General features: G+C 45.4%; 1 protein-coding gene across 3 annotated transcripts in view; it reads left to right on the top strand.

Annotated features, from left to right (window-relative positions):
• The window catches only part of LOC121549482 (neuropilin-1a), an 80,636-nt gene that overhangs the window by 47,545 nt on the left and 7,725 nt on the right, over window positions 1-25,366 (top strand). For 2 of the 3 annotated variants that reach the window (XM_045210508.1, XM_045210509.1), the window contains exons 8-12: window positions 10,182-10,337; window positions 12,405-12,549; window positions 18,951-19,126; window positions 19,366-19,521; window positions 20,820-21,046. In XM_045210508.1, the coding sequence (XP_045066443.1) occupies window positions 10,182-10,337; window positions 12,405-12,549; window positions 18,951-19,126; window positions 19,366-19,521; window positions 20,820-21,008 (822 nt within the window). In that variant the 3' untranslated portion in view covers window positions 21,009-21,046. Of the gene's footprint in view, window positions 1-10,181; window positions 10,338-12,404; window positions 12,550-18,950; window positions 19,127-19,365; window positions 19,522-20,819; window positions 21,047-24,626; window positions 24,738-25,366 lie in introns of those variants that run through there. The other variant, XM_045210510.1, reaches the window with a different exon arrangement.

Below are 25,366 nucleotides of genomic sequence, written 5' to 3' on the forward strand. Positions count from 1 at the left end.
CATTTTTATTCTCTGCCTATAGTTTATTCAGATTAGATATATCTAGGGGTGGATAGCATAGGTTTGTCATCTATTTTAATGCTGCCTCTCATGTTAATGTATTGAGATGGGGAGCAGGGCAACATGCTGGAGTTTCTCTTTCTGTTAATTAGGCTGGTGGGGTTTCTTATGGCTTAGCATGGAGCTCTGGTGGGTTAGCTATTCATCACACTCTATTGTCCCAGAGGAACAACCTCTGATGTGTGTGTGTGTGTGTGTGTGCATGCACGCGTGTGTGCCTATATGTGTGTGGATAGATGGACAGGCAACCTTTGAGGCTTCTCACATCCACCAGGAAATGTTTTTATAATCCTCAGATAGCTATTCCCCATTCCATTCCCATATCAGCCACATCAAGAAGGAGATATAGTGAATATCTACCTTTGTGAATCCTCCATCTGTTTGAAGGCTTGGCCCCATAAGGGGAATAGTATGGATGTATGTAGCAGCAGGTTGCTGTGATGATGAATGAACTCACCTTTAGCCAGATAGTGTATTTATGGGTTGGGCTTGGTTCCAGTAGGAAGACCTGAATGGTGCGTGACGGGCCTGATTCCAATAGGAAGATTTGAATGGTGCGTGACGGGCCTGATTCCAATAGGAAGATTTGAATGGTGCGTGACGGGCCTGATTCCAATAGGAAGATTTGAATGGTGCGTGACGGGCCTGATTCCAATAGGAAGATTTGAATGGTGCGTGACGGGCCTGATTCCAATAGGAAGATTTGAATGGTGTGTGACGGGCCTGATTCCAATAGGAAGATTTGAACGGTGTGTGACGGGCTTGGTTCCAAAAGGAAGACCTGAATGGTGCGTGACGGGCCTAGTTCCAATAGTATACCTGAATGGTTCATGACGGGCCTGGTTTCAATAGGAAGAGCTGAATGGTGCATGACTGGAATGATTCCAATAGGAAGACCTGAATTGTGCGTGACGGGCCTGGTTCCAATAGGAATACCTGAATGGTGCATGACGTACTAGGAGGAAATACCTTCATCTGTACAATACATTTGGCCCTCTGACTGAGGGAGGACAGCTATATTTTTGGAGGACAGTCACGCTATCTCCGACCTGAAAATAGAGGCGGAGGGAAGATTTCCCGGTCCCCCTGGGACACTGACGACACACATGCACACACACATACACACACATACACATAGACACACACATACACATAGACACAAACACACACACACTTTGACACTGACGCCATGAGGAATGGGCTCTGTCAGGAAAGGAGATAGTGGGAGAGAGGTTCGCCCTAGGCCTGAGTGATGCGATAAAAGCAAGATGGCATCACAGAGTCTAACATGTTGCCTCAGACAGCAGCCATTGATCACACACACACACACACACCATGAATAAAACATGCTGTCCCTGAGAGAGAAAGTCAACTGTCAATACCTGAAAGCATTTCTATCGCCTATCACATAAGGATAAGATACAGGTTATCCATAGTATTGTTTTTTACTGATGAGCTTAATGGTAAATGTTCTCCATATCTGTATGATGTATTATAGACATTATTATCCTTCTTGGATCATTAATGCATTATTGGTATTTACAGCATTATCTGTTTTATCTTACACATATCTCGCCGATAACCCAAATGATTTAATCATAAGTAAAGTTATGGAGACACAAAGAGAGCGTCCCTCTCTCTAAGCACCCTGGGAAAGGATGTTGACTTTAATCCAGCTTGTTAGGAGAAAACTAGTTGATGAAAGAGCAGAAAATTAAAAACAATGTTTTCATAAAGCTGCCCTAATCTCACTCATTTGGCTTTGGCCCAGTAAAGTAAAGTCACCAAGTGCAACAGGAAGTCATTATACATTAACATATGGCTGTATGGAGGAAGACACCTAGCACGCATGCACACAGTGGTGGAAAAAGTACTCAATAGTCATACTTGAGTAAAAGTAAAGATACCTTAATAAAAAATTACTCAAGCAAAGGTGAAAGTCACCCAGTAAAATACTACTTGAGTAAAAGTCTAAAAGTATTTGTTTTTAAATATAGTTAAGTATCAAAAGTAAATGTAATTGCTAATATATACTTAAGTATCAAAAGTAAAAGTATAAATCATTTCAAATTCCTTATATTAAGCAAACCAGAAGGCACGATTTTCTTGTTTTATTATTTATTTACAGATAGCCAGTCCGCCAGATCAGTAAAATACAGATACCCCCCAAAAAACTACTTAAGTAGTACTTTAAAGTATTTTTACTTAAGTACTTTACACCACTGCATGCACACATGCACGCACGTACACACACACACACACACACTAGCCTCCACTATTTTACAAAGAAAAACAGGTTGAATTCCACTGTTCCAACCATCAGCCATCAAACAAACACTAATTACTGACTTCCCTGATGAAAACATTGTCTGCTTCCCAAATGGGAGGGGAACAGGGAGGGAGAAAGAGAGAAAAAAGAGAGAGAGGGGAGGAAGAGAGGGAGAGAGGCAGTGCAGGGCTAAGGTCTGATGTCAGACGCTAAAACAACTTGCTCAGCCATATCCTGTTTTCCTATGGACCCACACGTCCCCGTTCAGTGGTCAGCAGCCGTCCAAATGTGTTTTCAATTATCCATGGTCAGTGGGATGAAGGGTAGAAATGTTCAGCACTCTCGGCGTATGTCCCAAATGTCACCCTATTCCCTACATAGTGCACTACTTTTGACCAGGGCCCTATGTGGGAATAGGGTGCCATTTTGGACACAAACTTCTCTCCATTGTCTATGTCAATGAGAGCTCTTCAAGCTGCTGGGTCTGTCTTGTCGTCATGCCAAAGGATGAGTAATTAGAATAATGGGCTTGTAATTAACATCAGCTTCTCTCTGTTGATGAAGTCTGGCTAAAGGAAAGTGGAAGGAGGCTGGTATTTGGCTGCCCTGTCAGATCTACTATACGGTTTAAGCTCCCGACTCCGGACGACACATGCCCACTGGCAACGGGGGTTTGAGCCCTGTCTCGGCCACTCTGTCAATGTCAATCTACACTGTCTCCCTATCTACCATCATACTGTACTGTCATTAAAAAAGATCCACTGTACAGTATCTAGGCCTACGCTATAGACCTGACATCCTCTTGACTGAAACATACTGTACTGTATCATAGAATGGTCATCCATAGACTAGGCTGCTCCATATCCTGTACCAGGCTTGTCATTGACATGTCCTGATGAAGTCATTCTCTAGTCAGTTCCTTCCTGAGGTCTAGTTGCTTTGTTTTCTCAAGGACAGTGGCCATTAGTCAATCATCTGTGGTAACTGTGTAACCAACCATGGAGGTCAAAATGGTTACCTCCCAAATTCTCTATTTAGTGCACTACTTTTGACCAGGGCCCACAGGGCCCAAAGTAGTGCACTATATAGGGAATAAGGTGCCATTTAGGATGCGTTCTATGTGTTTAGGATGATTCAATAGGTAGTAAACCCTTAAAAAAGCACCTGAAAGTAGGCTACTGTCTCAGACTGAAACCTGTAATCATGCCACGTCGTCACACACACACGCATGAAGGCACGCACACACACACCCTTTATTTTTTGTCATCATCATACCTGCACCCCACGTTAGACCCACCCCCCTCACACATCATCCCTCTTTGTCAAGATAAAATAGATGATCAACCGCTCAGGAAAGACGTGCATAATTTAACAGCACAAATGGCTAAAAATATGCCCGTAATTATGTCAGGTAAACCCTGTGATGAATGGAAGGTCTGAGAAGGAGCTCATAGGTCTCACAGCATTACAGCGTCTTTGTGGTAATCCAATTTTCATGAAAGAGGAATGAATTATACTTTAGGCTAATGGATTTTTTTAAAGCCCAAACAAATATAAAAATATAACACCATCCAGTCAGGTGCTCTACATGGAATTAGAGGAAGAGGCCAATGCTGATGGATCGCTATCTCACACTGTTCAGAAGTACTGTAGCCTGGTCCCAGATCTGTTTGTGCTGTCTTGCTAACTAGTATGGTCACGCAAACAGTGACACTGACCATTGGCAAGACAGCACAAACAGATCTGGGACCAGGCTAGTTTAGAAGTACAGTACCTGAACATGTGAGGTAACTGTTTGTTTGTTCTGGATGGCCACAATCTCCCGAGCCTGAGATCTACTGTAGGAAACCTGGGAGACTGCCTCTGTCTGGTCTATGGCTACCAGCTGGTGTTTGACTTTGAAACACATTAAGAGAATTCCCCCTCTCTGTGTGGTGATCAGTGATGTTCTGTGTTTGTTGTTTTGAGAGAGAGAGAGAGAGAGAGAGAGAGAGAGAGAGAGAGAGAGAGAGAGAGAGAGAGAGAGAGAGAGAGAGAGAGAGAGAGAGAGAGAGAGAGAGAGAGAGAGAGAGAGAGAGAGAAGTTTCTCGATTATTCATTCAGCCCACACACCAACAGATGGGAAGTCTATTTTTTTTCCATTGCACAGAAAGCCCGTACTCTCTGGTACAACTTATTTTTATAAAAACTCTTCATGAGAACTGATTGTAGTATTCTCCCACCTGTTGAATTATGAGGTAGTCAAACAGTGACAAATTTTGTAGCTCAACGGTTGTTCTCTGATCTGAACACTGTGTTCCCCTCTGCTCCAACCAACCACACCCCACCCCTTGGCTCTGCACAACGCTCGCCTGACAGCCACAGAACAATGAGTAAACTGGAACCTCAGACAGTGATCCTGTACCAGAGTCAGAGTCCCAAATGGCACCCTATTCCTTATATAGTACACTACTTTTGACCAGGGCCCATGGGACTCTGGCCAAAAGGAGTGAACTATGTAGGGAATAGGGTGCCATTTGGGACGGAGACCCAGAGTTCAGTTGACTCACTCCACTATGGAGTGGATCTAATGACCAATGGATGAGGATTATGACAATGTCCGACACTGTCTGTGGTGATGATAATAAGAGGATGAAGTCATGTCATTGAACTTGAGGAACAACCCCCCTATGTTAATCTAATTGCACCAACATGTGGGCCTACAAGCTTGAGCAACAGCATTAATGCTGTTTCTTCTTTTCTGCTTCCATTAGTCAGCGTAATGACTGGATACACACACACACACACACACACACACACACACCCAGTGGGCTAGGTGAGAGAACAGAACAGTATGCACCATTCCTTCAGTTGGAACAGGAACACAACTCTGAGAGAATGAGTGGGAAGAAGAGAGAGAAAACAGAGGAGAAAGAGACATTATTTCCCATTCATCAGGATACTGATGATGTGCTGTAATGGTCAGATTTTCTTAACGGGGCATTTCGTGGGAAAGGGTGTGTGTGTCCCTATAGATATGAATTACAACAGGGGACCAGATTGTATTGTGTCATTTGTCTCTGAGTGGGCAGCGCTCCAAACACACCCTGGCTTTCTCGAAAATCACAGTCGTAAAAAAATGTAAATGAAAATGAGCGTGTTTCTGTAGTGTCAGCACTAGTCTCAAAATACATCTCCTATTCAAGGACGTGGATGTTTCTTTTACACTCTTTTACACAATGATTACATCACCCATTAACAATGATTCACACTTTTAGCCAATTCACTAAGAGTTCGATGGCAAATCATTTATCACCTAAAAATATATTTACCTGGCTTTGCTGCACACACCCACACACACTCCTCCTAGTTAAAAAAAAACTTCCAGCAGTAGGTTTGTTCAATTGGTAGAGTAGTTGGGTTTGGGTGAGCTATGCCATTCATGCCTCACACACCCACACACACTGCACACACACACCCACACACACTGCACACACACACACACACACTCCTCCGTCATTAATAAATCATGTGTCTCTCATTAGCACAGCCCTGTTATCAGGCTCATGTCTGTGAAATTAATCCAGTCTGTCTCTTCTCTCCATACAAGAGAACAGCCTTACAAGGCTCTGTCCTTCAGACCCTCAGACCCTCAGCCCCAGCCTGCTTCTCTTCTCTTCTTTTTTTTCTTTGTCTTCCTTTTGTCTCTTTTCTTCTGTTCTGTTCTTTCCTCTCCCTCTCCCTCTCCTCTCCTCCCCAGACAGTACTCAGTGTACTCTCCAGCCATACATTTTTGAACATGCTCAGACTGGTCGTGAGGGATGAATCAGAGCTCTGGATGTCTGAGTCCATGGTCTGGAGGTACAGGGCAGAACATGGTGATCAGTTGACTGTTCACTGACTCATAAATAAGCATTTTGATGGAGACAGAAGGAACCATTGAGCCAGCCAATGACACAGCCTAACTGACTGACTGTGAGTGTTCATGAGTGTTCTCAATTATAGGGCTGGTGACGTTCTAATTCCATTATTCCATTACGACTAATGAGGGTCCAATCAGGAGGGGGATCCAATGCCAAGTCATCCCCTTCTCAGTAAGCCACTCTGTCATTGGTCCAGGGCAGCTGTGGAGCTGATGATGATAATTATGATGATGATGATGAGGAGGAGGAAGATAAACAGCAGGAGGAGGAGGGCTTGCCTCGCCTCTCTCCTCTCCTCTCTCATTTCCCCCCATCCAGACCACCCTCCATCTGTACTGGCACATTCTTCCTTCCTCTCACACCCAGCCATGCGATGGGGATTGTGACTTGTCTGTTATTAAAAAGGAATGCTCTGAAACAGGGGATTTGATTCTGTCTCTGTTTATGGGGCTAAATAAATCTGGGGCTTTTTCCATAAGCCCAGTTGAGCTCCTAGGCAGGAACAAAAGTATTTTGTCTTTTTCACTCTTTTCTTTTTTTCTTTATCAATCCCTCGGCTCCAAATCCTCCCGAGCGAGCAGAGAAAGAAAGTCATATAAAGACCTTTATTCATGGTCTCCCCATCTGGTTTTATCCTTAGCTTTTGGATCTGAATACATTTTAAAGTAGACGAATGACAACGGCGTTGCCAATGTATTCACTGTTATATGCAGATGTGAGTCTGAGTCTTAGCTCTGAGATGTTAAGCATGTGCGGTGGGGCAAGAGAGAGAGAGAGGAGCACTGTTCACTGTTCAAGGCTGTATGGATGGGTTAGGGTTAGGGTTAGGGCTGCATTGCCTGGCTGGTTGGCTGGTGCTCTAGTCGACTGGTTTAGGCTGGTTTTAAGAGGCTGATCTCCCCGGCTCTCCCAAATGGCACCCTATTCCCTATGAGCCCTGGTCAAAAGTAGTGCACTACAGTGCCTTGCAAAAGTATTCATCCCCCTTGGCGTTTTTCCTATTTTGTTGCATTACAACCTGTAATTTTAATAGATTTTTATTTGTATTTCATGTAATGGACATACACAAAATAGTCAAAATTGGTGAAGTGAAATGGAAAAAATTATTTGTTTCAAAACATTCTAAAAAATAAATAACGGAAAAGTGGTGCGTGCATATGTATTCACCCCCTTTGCTATGAAGCCCCTAATTAAGATCTGGTGCAACTAATTACCTTCAGAAGTCACATAATTAGTTAAATAAAGTCCACCTGTGTGCAATCTAAGTGGCACATGATCTGTCACATGATCTCAGTATATATACACCTGTTCTGAAAGGCCCCAGAGTCTGCAACACCACTAAGCAAAGGGCATCACCAAGCAAGCGGCACCATGAAGACCAAGGAGCTCTCCAAACAGGTCAGGGACAAAGTTGTGGAGAAGTAAATGACTAAGTACAGATCAGGGTTGGGTTATAAAAAAAATATCCGAAACTTTGAACATCCCACGGAGCACCATTAAAGTGAAGCATGGTGGTAGCAGCATCATGCTGTGGGGATGTTTCTCATCGGCAGGGACTGAGAAACTGGTCAGAATTGAAGGAATGTTGGATGGCGCTAAATACAGGGAAATTCTTGAGGGAAACCTGTTTCAGTCTTCCAGAGATTTACATTTACATTTTAGTCATTTAGTAGACGCTCTTATCCAGAGCGACTTACAGTTAGAGAATACATTTTTATTTTTTTATACTGGCCCCCCGTGGGAATCGAACCCACAACCCTGTCGTTGCAAACACCATGCTCTATCAACTGAGCTACATCCCTGATTTGAGACTGGGACGGAGGTTCACCTTCCAGCAGGACAATGACCCTAAGCATACTGCTAAAGCAACACTTGAGTGGTTTAAGGGGAAACATTTAAATGTCTTGGAATGGCCTAGTCAAAGCCCAGACCTCAATCCAATTGAGAATCTGTGGTATGACTTAAAGATTGCTGTACACCAGCGGAACCCATCCAACTTGAAGGAGCTGGAGCAGTTTTGCCTTGAAGAATGGGCAAAAATCCCAGTGGCTAGATGTACCAAGCTTATAGAGACATACCCCAAGATACTTGCATCTGTAATTGCTGCAAAAGGTGGCTCTACAAAGTATTGACTTTGGGGGGGTGAATAGTTATGCACGCTCAATTATTCTGTTTGTTTGTCTTATTTCTTGTTTGTTTCATCCCAAAAATTATTTTGCATCTTCAAAGTGGTAGGCATGTTGTGTAAATCAAATGATACAAACCCCCCAAAAATCAATTTTAATTCCAGGTTGTAAGGCAACAAAATAGGAAAAATGCCAAGGGGGGTGAATACTTACACAAGGGAATACGGTGCCATTTGGGATGAATCCTTTGCTGTCACACACATCACATTCTGTAGTTGGTGTGGATTCAGTAATCTCCACGAGGCCCCGGCCACCATCCATCAGAGTCTTAAGCCTCCTCTCAATTCAACATCAAAGCTTCTCTCTCTCTCGCTCTCTCTCGCTCTCTCTCGCTCTCCACACAGCACCGTAACGAAGCAAGCCTTCGTTTGATTGAAACCCCTGCGTTTTTTATGCCATCGCATCACTCCTTATTAGCGTCAGCTTGGCCTGTCGGAGAGAGAGAGGCTATGGCCCGTTAAATACTAACAGTGCAGCGTAACCTCGCCCTCCGCTACTGGAGGCCTCTCCTACGTGCCCTCCTCTCCTCCGCCAGTTGCCCACCAGTCTTTCCTCTCCTCCTCCTCTGTTCTGGCTGGGGGGATGAGAGGCATGGTTTAAGTGGCCTCCATAGGGGCAGTCCAGCAGATGGAAGGCAAGTCAAGAGGACGACTGTTGTTTTTGTCTCTGCATGAGGGACCGGTGAGCCGAAACAGATATTTTCTGTCTTCTCTCTCAGAGTGGGGGCTACCGCAACTAAGAGGCCACGTCTGAACTGCTGAATCAATCCAGACCCAGACCAATAGAGCTCCAGCCCTGTTAGACAAGCTTGATGGGACATGGACCAGTCTATTTAAGGGGATCCATGGGGAGATGGGTGGTTCAGGTCAGGATGTCCTGGTTGTTCAAAGGAGTAGGTGTCCCACACGGACAGGCAGCGCCAGGAGAATGGGTCTGCTTCTTTCAGACAGACATACATACACGGTCATGGTAGAGAGAAAGCGTGATGACAGACAGACAGACAGACAGACAGACAGACACACACACACACAGACACACACACACACACACACACACACACACACACACACACACACACACACACACACACACACACACACACACACACACACACACACACACTGTCCACAGTTCTGATAGAAAACAGTGTAACCGTTCTCTAACCCTGATGCTTGGAAAGCTCCTTCTCTTTAGTCTGTTCAGCATCACAGTCCTTTCAGCCGTATAGACTCTGTTCTGACTCCCTTCTTCCAATTGCCTCTTGGCCCTGTTCCCCCTGTCTGGCAGCCGGCTCGGGAAAATATAATAACCATCAGTAATGTTACAGCAGTTCATGATTACTTTATGATTACATAATTTTTTTATGCTACTATTTGAAATTCAATATATATCTTCTGTTTCGAATATTATGAGGAGGCCTATTCCATTCAATATTCACCTTTATCCAATAAGCTCTTGTCTCCCCATCACAGGAAATTAAGTTGTCCTGTTTTATTAATAGAATATAATTCCGTACTTCTGCTGTTTATTACATTTCAGTCATAGTTAAATGAGGTGCAGGCTAAAGGTGTTTTCCAATAGCAGGCTTGTATTTTTAACTATTTTATGTCATCAGTAATTGGACTTGCAGAACAGTACTCTTTGCACTAAACCCAAAGTCTTACTGTATGTACGGTATGTACGGTATGTACTGTATGTACGGTATGTACTGTATGTACTGTATGTGCCATTAAACTTTACTGACCATTCCCTGGACTCATTCAGGTGGACTTGGGTTTCCTCCGGTTCGTGTCAGCCATCGGAACACAGGGGGCCGTTTCCCAGGAGACCAAGAAGACCTACTGGGTCAAGTCCTACAAGGTGGATGTCAGCTCTAACGGAGAAGACTGGATCACACTGAAGGAGGGGTCAAAACAGAAGGTAAGAGAGATTACTCCTCACCCACTCTCTACCCCACTGCCTACCTCTTACGTTGCATGGTATCATAAGCACATCAACTTTTCCTATACTTCAGCACTGTATGTATTACTGCAGTAATACTATAATAATGTATTAAGGCATCAACTCTAGTTAAGACCCATTTCTCAGGAGACCAACAGAGCTGTGTCACAATGGCCAACCAGACCCAGAAAGCCAGACATGTAAACTAACATTTACATTTTGGTCATTTAGCAGACACTCTTATCCAGAGAGACTTACAGTAGTGTCTATACATTTCCGTACTTTCAGCCAGAGTTGAATTGTGCTCTCCTCCTTAGTATTGGCTTGGAACTCTGCCTCAACCACACCATATCTCAACAAAAGGGGAATGCCCCTGGTCTGGTCTGGTCTGTGTTAAGTTCTGTCTCTGTGGAACAACGTTTTCCCCACCATACTATTAGGTTCTTAGCTTGATATGCTAATGCAGAGAGCGTTGTGTGAGAGACTGTTTACAGTGCATTACTACTGCCTCTCTCATGAAGACACTACAGTAGTCATTTAGTTGGATGAAGTCATTGTTTAGTGTGTGTCAGGCTCTGGTTAACAAAGCCTTTAATAAACCAGGAGTGACAAGGATGAATGGAATGGGGAGGAGGGAGAGAGAGAGAGAGAGATAGAGATGAATGGATGGAAAAGAGGAAAGGTTCCATGTTTGAGCAGCTGGTAGAGGTGGGTCATAGTGAAAGAGAGAGAGGGAGTGGGAGAGAGACTTGACCAACGATCGGACTGGATCTAACGATCGATCAGTGATCAGCCTGTGAAACAGACCAGAAGGCTCTCCGTCTGTAAACAAACCTCTCTTTGTGGGTGCTCACACTCCACAGGGCCATCAAGAGGTTCGTTTGACCGGTCTAAGGATCTGTGTAAACTGTAAATAGTCACCATTGTGTGTGTGTGTGTTTGTGTCAAAGTGTGAGTGTGTGCTAGTCACAAGGACAGCCACATTTTCCCCAGAGTGGTCAAAGCGGCTCTCTTTGTGCTTGTGCGTGTGTCTGTACTATATCCCCCTCCCCATGCCCCTCAGGCCCAATTATTTTACGACCTCTCCAAAGTACACAGTTTTCTTTTTAAAGCAAGGTGATGTGAAAAGCCCTGTCTCTCTGTTCCGGCCTCTAAAGTGCTTTTGTGAGTAGTGGGTCCCATTTACTAGGTGCTGAGCCTGCAGTTTGGAGCTTTAGCGTGATGGTGATGGTGCTAGCTAGCTGGAAAAAGCCATTTAATAGTTATTGGTGCGACAGAGACGCCAGAGAGAGAGAGGAGCGCCGACCGGCGTGACATATAGGAGAGTGGATGACTCAGTTGACAACTATTATCCAGGAAACGGAGAGTGGGATGTAGGGACAGTGATAGAGAGGCTCTTGGGCGGACTAATGGTTCCATTGGCCCTGCTTGCTGGAGTTTTAGCGCTGCCACCATCACGTTCACTTCAGCCCAGATTAGCTTCACTACAAGCTACTGCTTGGCTAGCACTCTCCTGCCACGGGATTCACACCACCGTACCACTGGATGCCTACAGAGTGCAGAGTCAGAAAGGTCACACCGTCACTGTGAGACTTAGCCAGGGTGAGATGTGATGGACTGTAGGGTGTTGTCAGTGTGTGTGTGTGTATGTGTGCATGCATGTGTGAACGTGCGTGTCTCAGTTTGATGATACAACTGTAGGGAGAAGATGGTTGAAATTGTCACAATATTTGGTGCATTATGAACTGTGGTAAATATGGTTAATATAATACATGTATGATATCTAAGTATGAAACACTAATTTCCATATACTATACGTGCTCAGGAAATGATATAGTATATAGTATATAGCCTAAAGACCATAGCCTAATACCAACATTGGAGGGAGGCTGACCTGAATATTGCCTGTGCCCTGTCATTGCTCTCTGTTTCTGGGGCACTATGTGAGGCGAGGGCCAAGGCCTCAGTTGGCCCAGTAGTCTCCTGGTGGCTCTACTACTACACTAAACAAACTCTGTGAATAATTAACATCTCCTCTCCTCCCAGGTTTTCCAAGGGAACACCAACCCCACTGACGTCGCCAGGACGATGCTTCCCAAACCCACGCTCACCCGCTTCATCCGGATCCGGCCTGTCGCCTGGGAAACAGGCATCGCTCTGCGCTTCGAGGTGTACGGCTGTAAAATATCAGGTCAGTACCATTATGTTAAATGTTTTATTCACGTCGGCCATGGAGAAGGAGAGTCCACAGTCCTTGGTAGCGGGCCGCGACGGTGGCACTGTGTTATCCTCAAAGCGGGCGAAGAAGGTGTTTAGCTTGTCCGGAAGCAAGATGTCAGTGTGGCTGAAATCCGAATCCACTCATTTGAAGGGGTGTCCACATACTTTTGTATATATAATGTAATACCATATAAGCCTACTGTAGCATAGTAGGCCTATAATACAGTATGTAACACCAAAAACACCTCCTCAGTCATTTCTTATCTGAAGCTGAAAAGTCAAATATTTTCCTCATGCGGCCAAACCTCAACAGTGCACGCACTACAGCACGATTCCCCAACTGGCGGTCCGCAGGGCCGCGGGTGGTTTTAATGTTCCAAATGTTTTGGGGGGGGACATAAAATACTGTAAAAACACCTTGAGATCAGCTCCAAGTGATTTTAATTTGAGAGAGGCATGTGATCGTATACAAATGTAAGCAAGGTTTGAAATGATTATGTTTAAGCCAAATATGATATCTGTTTGGGATTTTTGCTGTCAATTTGCAGCCCCCCGACAATCCGTTCAAGAAAAAATCGTCCCGAGGCTGCACTACAGGCTTTCATTGAAACAAAATAGGCCTACAAGAAATGCTGATATACAGTGCCTTTTGTATGGCAACAAAATAGGAAAAATGCCAAGGGGGGTGAATACTTTCACAAGCCACTGTAGTAGTTTGTTAACACCATCTGCTTTAATTAGCTCGCCAAACAGTTATTCAAGAAGGTCTAAATGCATATTCCCATGAAACTGATTGAGATCAAATGATTGGCATGCAGTTTGGACATATCAAAGGGAAAATTATCATTCACGATTGACGATTGACAGTGATAATGGCCTACCTCGAAATTAGGTATGCCTAACTTGGTGTTTGAGGTTATTAAAAATATAACATTTTGTTGAGACAAATGTGTGCAAATAGGCAGACGTACAATTGGAGGATGCATTTTATGCACCTACTCTATAATGATATTTAATCTGTTATTATGTCATTTCATAATTTCTTTGCACTCCCTAACCTAAAAAAAATAGCACTACACCACTGCTCCTCGGCTTTCTGAAGGCCATAGAGATAAACCAAGTATATCCCATATGCATTGGAGTCACGTCTTTCCTGACATTTTATAGATTGTTTCTAGCATAAAGCATTGCAGACTAAAGCTAATTATAAATCGCTTTATATAGTCAGGTCCCTTTAATTCTCTATTACAATCAATTATATCAGTAGCAAGCTTTGGACCCCAGGAAAAGTAGCTGCTACCTTGGCAACCGCTAATGCGGATCCGGAATAAAATACCAACAAAAATAACTTCAGTCCTCCTTGTCATCTTCACGCTCTCCCTCTCAAACTGAACAGGACATCAATAGGCCTAGTCCGTGCGCACAAATATTGAATTTTTTGGACAAATTGACTCGCCTCCTGAAGTGCCACCATACACAGTACAGTACACCATACACAGTACAGTACACCATACACAGTACAGTACACCATACACAGTACAGTACACCATACACAGTACAGTACGCCATACACAGTACAGTACACCATACACAGTACAGTACACAGTACAGTACACCATACACACTACAGTACACCATACACAGTACAGTACGCCATACACAGTACAGTACACCATACACAGTACAGTACGCCATACACAGTACAGTACACCATACACAGTACAGTACACAGTACAGTACACCATACACAGTACAGTACACCATACACAGTACAGTACACAGTACAGTACACCATACACAGTACAGTACACCATACACAGTACAGTACACAGTACAGTACACCATACACAGTACAGTACACCATACACAGTACAGTACGCCATACACAGTACAGTACACCATACACAGTACAGTACACCATACACAGTACAGTACACCATACACAGTACAGTCAATAGTTAGGCAGCACAATAGGGTCAATAAGAGCAGGGCTCATGATTGGGAACGCGTATCTCAAAAATCGAATCAAATCTAATTGTATTGGTCACATGCGCCGAATACAACAGGTGCAGACATCACAGTGAAATGCTTACTTACAGCCCTTAACCAACAGTGCATTTATTTTTAACAAAAAAAGTAAAAAATAAAACAACAACAAAGAAAGTGTTGAGAAAAAAAGAGCAGAAGTAAAATAAAATAACAGTAGGGAGGCTATATATACACTGCATTACACACTACATCTACTGCAGTGTGTAATGCAGTGTAGCCTAGTTTTATATACAGTGCATTCGGAAAGTTTTCAGACCCCTTGACTTTTTCCACATGTTCTTACGTTACAGCCTTATTCTAAAATTGATTAAAAAAATTTTTTTACTAATCAATCTACACACAATAGCTCATAATGACAAAGCAAAAACAGGTTTTATGAAATTTTAGCAAATATATTAAAATGAAACAACAGAAATACCTTATTTACGTAAGTATTCAGTCCCTTTGCTATGAGACTCGAAATTGAACTCAGGTGCATCCTGTTTCCATTGATCATCCTTGAGATGTTTCTACAACTTGATTGGAGTCCACCTGTGGTATGTGCAATTGATTGGACATTATTTGGAAAGGCACACACCTGTCTATATAAGGTCCCACAGTTGACAGTGCAAACCATCTCAATTTGGTTGAGGTCGGGGGATTGTGGAGGCCAGCACTCTCCTTCTTGGTAAAATAGCCCTTACACAGCCTGGAGGTGTGTTGGGTCATTGTCCTGTTGAAAAACAAATGATAGTCCCACTAAGCCCAAACCAGATGGGATGGCGTATCGTAGCTTTGCTGGTTAAGTGTGCCTTGAATTCTAAATAAATCACAGACAGTGTCACCAGCAAAGCACCCCCACACCATAACACCTCCTCTTCCATGCTTTACGGTGGGAAATACACGTGCGGAGATCATCCATTCACCCACACCGCGTCTCACAAAGACAAATTTGGACTACAGACCAAAGGACAAATTTCCACCGGTCTAATGTCCATTGCTCGTGTTTCTTGGCCCAAGCAAGTCTCTTCTTCTTATTGGTGTCCTTTTGTAGTGGTTTCTTTGCAGCAATTCGACCATGAAGGCCTGATTCACACAGTCTCCTCTGAACAGTTGATGTTGAGATGTGCCTGTTACTTGAACTCTGTGAAGCATTTATTTGGGCTGCAATTTCTGAGGCTGGTAACTCTAATGAACTTATCCTCTGCAGCAGAGGTAACTCTGGGTCTTCCATTCCTTTGGCAGTCCTCATGAGAGCCAGTTTCATCATAGCTCTTGATGGTTTTTGCGACTGCACTTGAAGAAACTTTCAAATTTCTTGACATTTTCCGTGTTGACTGACCTTTATGTCTTAAAGTAATGATGGACCATCGTTTTTCTTTGCTTATTTGAGGTGTTCTTGCCATAATATGGACTTGGTCTTTTACCAAATAGGGCTATCTTCTGTATACCCCCCCACCTTGTCACAACACAACTGATTGGCTCAAATGCATTAAGAAGGTAATACATTCCACAAATTAACTTTTAAGAAGGCACACCTGTTAATTGAAATGCATTCCAGGTGACTACCTCATGAAGCTGGTTGAGAGAATGCCAAGAGTGTGCAAAGCTGTCATCAAGGCAAAGGGTGGCTGTTTGAAGAATCTCAAATATGAAATATATTTTGATTTGTTTAACACTTTTTAGGTTACTACATGATTCCATATGTGTCATTTCATAGTTTTGATGTCTTCATTATTATTCTACAATATAGAAAATAGTACAAATAAAGAAAAACCCTTGAATGAGTAGGTGTTCTAAAACTTTTGACTGGTAGTGTATTTTTGCGGGTTCTTTTTCATGTGTGTGCATTTGTTTGTCTGCAAGTCTGTCTGTGTGCGCTTGCTTTTGTGTGTATTAGTATTTGTGTGCGTGCGTGCGTGCGTGCGTGCGTGCGTGCGTGCGTGTGTATATGCAGAGGGCAGTGCGGTGCTGGCACACAGCTGGAGTGCGTCAATGTTTGGGCGTGAGACCAGACCGCACTGCGCACACACACACACACACACACACGCAGACATACACACGCAGACATACACACGCAGACATACACACGCAGACATACACACACAGACATAGACAGACAGACACACACACACACACACAGACATACACAGACAGACAGACACACACACATACACACATACATACACAGACAGACACACACAGACATACATACACACACAGACAGACACACACAGACAGACACACACAGAGACAGACACACACAGAGACAGACACACACAGACAGACACACACAGACAGACACACACAGACAGACACACCTACACAGACAGACACACACAGACATACACACACAGACATACACAGACCGCGCTGCTGACACATCACAGGAGCAGGGAGCGCCACTGGGCCTCTCTGTGACCTCATCAGCCAGCGGCGGGCAGGGCACCACTCTGATCACACTGCCAGCTAGGATGGAGAGGAGAGGAGAGGAGAGGAGAGGAGAGGAGAGGAGAGGAGAGGAGAGGAGAGGAGAGGAGAGGAGAGGAGAGGAGAGGAGATATCTTGTAATTCTCAAGTCAGGTTTGAGAGGTTCTGCTTTAAGCTGACAGTATACAAATGCTTTTCAGGAGATACCAAAGTGGTCCATTCTAAGCCCACAGAGAAACAGCCCACTGGGCTCAACATTGTTTCAATGAAATGAAATGACGTGACGTGGAACCAACGTGGAATAGACATTGAATTGACATCTGTGCCCAGTGGGAGGGCCTTCAGGTTGTGTCTAATCTTATCTGGTCTTTGCACATAAGATGTGCCCTGCAGTTGGAGATACACACCTACTTATTAACAACTTAACCTCATCCCTTCTGACTGCTGACTCTCTGCTGTTCTATTGGTAAATAAGCCCATGTGTGTGTTCAGCCACAGAGTTCGCCAGCCAAACCCTGTGTTACCCTGCTCAGCCTTGCCCCTAGCAGTGGTGTGCCACCACACACACACTCGCTGTCGGTTCTGGGTGTGTCCGGTGTGCGTGCCACCCAAAACAGTCCCAGATGAGGTGCATTAAAAGCTCATGACCACAGCAGATGACCTGTGGAACACTGATCACCCAAACTTCCCCTCTCTAACTCTCTCTTATCCGTCTGCTTCAAAGAGCGAGAGCTTGAGCCACCGCAGTGGAGCACCTTAGCCTCCCTCTGACACGGCTCTATCAGAGATCACACTCACAGGGCTCTTGGCAGACGACGAAAGAGAAATCCTCAGCCTCAAACGGATGAGCGTTTGGTCCTGTCCTGAGGAACCATGGAGTTCTCTCTGATTCGATTTGGACTCTTTTGGGTCTCCTGGGAGTCACGTATAACTAGTTTATTCCTCTCTGATTTGAACAGGAACTGTGATAACTATAAAGAGGATTGAATGAAGCCTTGTTCTGTTGGTTTGGCAGAGTTACACTGAGTTTCATACAGTCGTTCCAAGCATATATCTGCTTTTATCCCTCTCCCTGGGAGCAGATTGTAAAGATTATATTGGTTACTGCAGGTCACTGCAGACTCTTTTGATTAAGTGGAAGGAAACGAGATGGCCAGTCAGGAGACAGACAAGACAGTCAGCCTGTGTGTGTGGGTTCATTGCCGGAAGATTTTTCTGAGCCGCAAGGTGCAAACGGCACAAAGTGAAACCAGCACCAGCAGCAAGCAGTTAGGGCGTATGAAAGGTAGAATGAAAGGTAGAATGAAAGGTAGAATGCACAAGGCACTCAAGGGGATGAAAACGAACGAACACAGATTCAGGATGAAAGCTCAGAGAACACAGGTATAGAAAGACAAAAGGGAGGGGGGGGGTTCAAGATGAAAGAAAGCTCTCACAGGTAGAAATGACCGCTGAAGGAAGGGACTTTTAATTGGATGCCGGGAGACAAACACTCCAGGCGGAGACATTAGTATGCAAGCGGTCGTGAGAGAGAGAGATCAAGAGAGAGGTCGAGAGAGAGAGAGAGAGAGAGAGAGAGGTCGAGAGAGAGAGGTCGAGAGAGAGAGAGAGAGAGATCGAGAGAGAGAGAGAGAGAGAGAGAGAGAGAGAGAGAGAGAGAGAGAGAGAGAGAGAGAGAGATCACAAAGAGAGTGTTTCTCTCTCACACCATCACTAACACTCACTGTCTCAGTCATTCAACCCATCCCTCTCTTTTCCCCTATAAACACATAAACCATGAAGAACAACCTTCTATGGCTGCTGATACAAATCATTTATTGAGATATTTATATCCCCCTCAGGTTCTCTCTCAAATCCCTCTTGCTCATTGAAAGACTTATGCTAACCTCTCTCTCTCTCTACCCACCCTCTCAGAGTACCCATGTTCAGGCATGCTTGGCATGGTATCAGGCCTGATCACTGACGCCCAGATCACAGCTTCGTCCCACACGGACCGGAGCTGGGTACCCGAGAACGCCCGCCTGCTGACCAGCCGCTCCGGGTGGACCCTGCTGCCCCAGCCCCAGCCTTTCACCTCAGAGTGGCTACAGGTTAAATCAACTATATTAATATACTATTCTTATGGTTTTGCTTTGCAATTGGAGAAAGGTTTGATGGTTATGAAAAAATCCTACCTTTACGTACAAAGAATTTGGCCAAAATGATGATGAGATTACAAATAAACAGTTGGGAAACACTTTACTTACGGCATACAGGTATAATGCATTATGATGCTGTCATGAGTATGTATGAACTGCTTACAATGCGTTTCCTCTCCATTCATCTGCAGGTGGACCTGGGGGAGGAGAAGCTGGTACGAGGGCTCATCATCCAGGGAGGGAAACACAGAGAGAACAAGGTGTTCATGAAGAAGTTCAGACTGGGATACAGTAACAACGGATCTGATTGGAAGATGGTCCAGGATGCCAACGGCAACAAGCCAAAGGTAAGGAAGAACTGTTTTCATTGGTTCATTTGTTGACTATCTAATGGGAAATGATCTCCCTATTTCCAACTGAAAACCATTCTCAGTGACATTAAGTAAGAATACATTGAGTCAGTTTTCACACATTCTCTGTGCTGTGGCTGTTGAAACATTTATGGAGTCCATTTGGATACTACTTTATAGCACATTAGGATAACCATCTGTAATGTTTCTCCAAGTCCTACTGCTGCCTAGTCTCTATCCTCTTAGTATTCTGCTGCTGTTGCTCAAGCTTTTCAGTGGAAGGAGCGTGTGACACACAGAAACGATCCTAGATGTATCTGTCGGTGTCGGTATGCTTTGAGTGTGTCACACACGCACAGTGCGTTACACACACACCTCGCACACACACAGATGCACACCTCCAGGAAGTACCTCTGCAGTCCCCAATTACAACCTTCTCCAACAGGATGTACTCTAAATGTGTTCCAGATCACCTGATGGTTGATTTATGAAGGAGTGAGAGGCTCGATATCTTCCTGTCCTACTTATCCCTCCATCTCTCCCTCTTTCCCTAAGAACCTCCGAGCATCAAAGACAGACGAGACGTGTTCCAGTGTTAACGGTCATTAATCCACTACACTCCATCACTGTTCTCTCCTTTACCACTCGTCTACCTCTCCTTTCTTCTCTTTTCCTCTCCTGTCCTCTCCTCTACCTCTCATATCCTCTACTGTCCTGTCATTTCATTTCCTCTCCTCTACGTGTACCTCTGTTATTCCCAAAGAGAATCCTCCTTTCTTTTTCAGATGACAAGATCAGAAGCTGAGCAGAGAGAGAGCATCAGTCCTCTCCTCTATCATACCTCTTCTCTACATTATTCCCAAAGAAAAGGCCCCTAGCCTCTCTCTTTCCTCGAAGTAGAGTTCAGAGGATGAGCAGGGACAGAGTGAGCTGAGGCTGTCCTTGACCTCTGTGTCCTGCTGGGGCGGCTGGTGCTAGTTGTAGCCAACAGGCTCTCGTTTGCAGTTCTACTGACAGTGCTTTTTAGATGTCAGCTGGAGAAATCTGGTCAATCTTCCCTTATTTTCTCCCCTCTCTCAGCCCTGCTCCTTTTCAAAAGGAAGGAATAAGTGTTCCTTAGGGTCTCTGTGATAGGAGAGAGACATCAGACATTATCAGACAGTAATATTGCTCTCTTTCTTTCTCTCTCTATCTGTATCTGTCTCTCTCAGCCTCTCTCTCTGTTGCAGTGTGTATGGTAGAGGACTTCTCCTCTGCTGTTGTCTATGAACTAACACAGATGGTCCTCTCCACAGATTTTCGAGGGGAATCAGAACTATGATACACCAGAGCTGAGGACCGTGGAGCCCTTGCTGACCCGATACATCAGGGTTTACCCAGAGAGGTCCACCCCTGCTGGGATGGGCCTGCGACTCGAGCTTCTGGGCTGTGAGATCGAAGGTAGGCCTCAAATGGAATCCTACACACACGCACATCAATTGTAGACACATGTAGACTACAAACACACACGCACACCAGTGGATGCTGCTGAGGAGAGGACAGCTCATAAAATGGCGGGAATGGAGTCAATGGAATGGTATCAAACACGTAGTTCCCATGTGGTTGATACCATTCCATTGACTCCATTCCAGCCATTATTATGAGCCATCCTCCCCTCAGCAGCCTCCACTGACGCACACATACACACACACATCTTCTATCATCCGTGTGATGACAGTTCTATGACTGAATGCATGGTGTTTGTTGAGGTGGGGGTATTCTAAGGATTCCCCCTGTGGAGTCAACAGCTGTCCCAGGCCCACTAGGCCCCACTATCTCTCCCTGAGAGGGACAGTTGTCTAGTCTCCATGCATGCTGCATCAAAGCCATTCCTGAAGCAAGACCGCTCATACATATTACATGGGATCAAATGAAACCCCATCTGCCCTGAGGATTACTGCCAACCCCTTCTAGTCCCTGTTCCATCCTTTCTCTGGGGCCAATCTCCAACTTCCTCCCTCCCTGCCTCCCTCCCTCCCTCTTTCTCTCTCTCCTCTCCCCTCTGTCTGCCTCTCTCGCTCTCTGTCTCGCTCTCTTCACCTCTCCCCTCTCTCTCTCTCTCCCTGTCTGTCTCTCTCTCTCTCTCTCTCTCTCCACCTGTCTCTTTCTCTCTCTCCCCTCTCTGCTATGAGAACATGCTCTGGCGGGCCAGGCCTAAGTGGGTTTACATATTGGATTTCAGGGAGGCTGTAGCAAGCACAGCCCTGTGTAAGCCATGGAGTCCCACTGGGGCTTTAGAAGGATGATAATGCTTGTTTTCACTGTTAATGCCACCACACACTCAAACACACACACAAAAACACACATACAAAAACACACACATAAACACACACACAGGTATGTGAGTGGTGGTGTGTAAACTAAGACCCAGGAGTACAGCTAAATCCATCTTTCTCCAACTAGAGCACTGACCCTGTCACTGACCCCTCCACCCTGAATCTGACAGAGGTTGATCACTCATATTTCATATAGCAGAGGGCGAGGGGAATTCTAGATTACACATGCACTCTTTCCTTTCCCTTTCTCTCTCAATCTCCCTCTCTCTCAATCTCCCTCTCTCTTAATTTCCTACTCTCAATCTCCCTCTCTCTCAACATCTCCCTCTCTCTCAATCTCCCTCTCTCTCAATCTCCCTCTCTCTCAATCTCCCTCCTTCCCTCCCTTCTTCCCTCCCTCTGTCCTGGGGAAGCCTGCTCATTACTCTGTCAGGGTAAACACATCCAGGCTGTGTGTTAGCGGAGCGTGGATCAGAGCTGGGGCCGTGCCCACATCCAACGAGGCCAGTGGTCCCTAATGATAGGCCAGGGTGGGGCCCAGCCTCCAGCCCAATTCTAGACCCATGCATCTGATCTCCAGCCTAAACCAAAAGCTAGACTGTGTTCCAAATGGCACCCTATTCCCTAAGTAGTGGCCTGGTCAAAAGTAGTTCACTATATACAATGCCTTCGGAAAGTATTCAGACCCCTTGATTTTTCCACATTTTGTTATGTTACAGCCTTATTCTAAAATGGATACACACAATACCCCATCATGACAAAGCAAAACCTGAAAAAAAAAGGGAAATATCACATTTACATAAGTATTCAGACCCTTTACTCAGTACTTGCCTCCCGAGTGGCGCAGTGGTCTAAGGCACTGCATCGCAGTGCTAGCTGTGCCACTAGAGATCCTGGTTCGAATCCAGGCTCTGTCATAGCCGGCCGCGACCGGGAGACCCATGGGGCAGCGCACAATTGGCCCAGCGTCGTCCAGGGTAGGGGAGGGAATGGCCGGCAGGGATGTAGCTCAGTTGGTAGAGCATGGTGTTTGCAACGCCAGGGTTGTGGATTCGATTCCCACAGGGGGCCAGTATGAAAAATAAAAAAAGTATGTATGCACTCTGGATAAGAGCGTCTGCTAAATGACGTAAATGTAAATGTACTTTGTTGAAGCACCTTTGGCAGCAATTACAGCCTCAAGTCTTCTTGGGTATGACGCTACAAGCTTGGCACACCTGTATTTGGGGAGTTTCTCCCATTCTTCTCTGCAGAACCTCTATTTGCCTCGATCCTGACTAGTCTCCCAGTCCCTGCCGCTGAAAAACATCCCCACACCATGATGCTGCCACCACCATGCTTCACCGTAGGGATGGTGCCAGGTTTCCTCCAGACGTGACGCTTGGCATTCAGGCCAAAGAGTTCAATCTTGGTTTCATCAGACCAGAGAATCTTGTTTCTCATGGTCTGAGAGTCTTTAGGTTACTTTTGGCAAACTCCAAGCGGGCTTTCATGTGCCTTTTACTGAGGAGTGGCTTCCCTCTGGTCACTCTACCATAAAGTCCTGATTGGTGGAGTGCTGCAGAGATGGTTGTCCTTCTGGAAGTTTCTCCCATCTCCACAGAGGAGCTCTAGAGCTCTGTCAGAGTGGCCATCGGGTTCTTGGTCAACTCCCTGACCAAGAACCTTCTCCCCCGATTGCTCAGTTTAGCTGGGCGGCCATCTTTAGGAAGAGTCTTGGTGGTTCCAAACTTCTTCCATTTAAGAATGATGGAGGCCACTGTGTTCTTGGGGACCTTCAATGCTGCAGAATTTTTTTATACCCTTCCCCACATCTGTGCCTCGACACAATCCTGTCTCGGAGCTCTACGGACAATTCCTTCGACCTCATGGCTTGGTTTTTGCTCTGACATGCACTGTCAACTGTGGGACCATATATAGACAGGTGTGTGCCTTTCCAAATCATGTCCAATCAATTGAATTTACCACAGGTGGACGCCAATCAAGTTGTAGAAACATCTCAAGGATGATCAATGGAAACAGGATGCACCTGAGCACAATTTCGAGTCTCATAGCAAAAGGTCTGAATACTTATGTAAATAAGGTATTTCTGTTTTTTGTCATTATATGGTATTGTGTGTAGATTGCTAAGGATTTAATTTGTGGAAAAGTCAAGGGGTCTGAATACTTAACGAAGGCGCTGTAGGGAATAGGGTGCAATTTGGGACACAAACCTAAAGCCTCAGCATCCACCATCCACCATGCACCATGCACCATGCACCATCCACCATCCACCATCCACCATGCACCATGCACCATCCACCATCCACCATCCACCATGCACCATGCACCATGCACCATCCACCATCCACCATCCACCATCCACCATGCACCATGCACCATCCACCATCCACCATCCACCATCCACCATCCACCATCCACCATCCACCATCCACCATGCACCATCCACCATCCACCATCCACCATGCACCATGCACCATCCACCATGCACCATCCACCATCCACCATCCACCATGCACCATGCACCATCCACCATGCACCATCCACAATTCACCATCCACCATGCACCATGCACCATCCACCATGCACCATCCACCATCCATTGTATGTGTTTGTATATGTTTGTGTGTGGTGTATGTTTGTGTGTGTGGTGTATGTGTGGGGTGTATGTGTGGGGTATATTTGTTTGGTGTGTGTGATACCGCAAACCCTAAAAAGGAGCAGCTGAATGCAAGTTTAACATGTCCTTTCTTTTTCTAACTCTTTCTCTCCCTCTCTCCTCCGCAGCTCCCACCCCCCCCCCCACCACGCCCGCCCCCACCACCACCCCATCAGACGACTGTGATGATGACCAGGCCAGCTGCCACAGTGGAACAGGTGATGACTACGATGTGACAGGTGCTAACATCACTCTCATGAGACTGCTACCTCCCCTACCCCTCTACCTCTACTCTCGCTTTATACTAAGCCCAACATACACCCATAAACACACACACCGGCAGAGACACTGACAGACACACACCTAATCACCTGCACCTGCAACCCCATCTTCCTCCAAAAACTATTTCCCCACTCCAACTCCCCTTTTACAACCTAATGAGAAACCTTATCTCATGCACCTGAGACCCTGTCTACCACCCTCACCCCAATGTCCTCCCTCTAACACACACACACCTGAACAGCCCTCTCACCTGCACACGTCTGCCTCTCCCCCTCCTCCCATCCCCCACCCAGCTGTGTTTCCCTCTCAGCCTTTTATCTCTCAGCAGCCTTGTTCTCTTTCTAGCCTGGCCTCTTTCCCCACTAACCTGATTATAACCTGACTTACTGCCCCTGAGTTCCACCTTTCTATACCTCGCTGTTCCCTATGGATAATCCTGTCCCAACCGGCACCCTATTCCTTTTATAGTGTACTACTTTTTCCCAGGGCCAATAGTAGTGCACTACATATGGAATAGGGTGCCATTTGGGACACAGCCATGGAGTTCTCTCTTTGGCTATTCCTCTCCCCTAACCCCATTTCAAAG

Source organism: Coregonus clupeaformis, chromosome 34 (assembly GCF_020615455.1).
Source record: "Coregonus clupeaformis isolate EN_2021a chromosome 34, ASM2061545v1, whole genome shotgun sequence".
In the NCBI taxonomy this organism is placed as follows: Eukaryota; Metazoa; Chordata; class Actinopteri; order Salmoniformes; family Salmonidae; genus Coregonus; species Coregonus clupeaformis.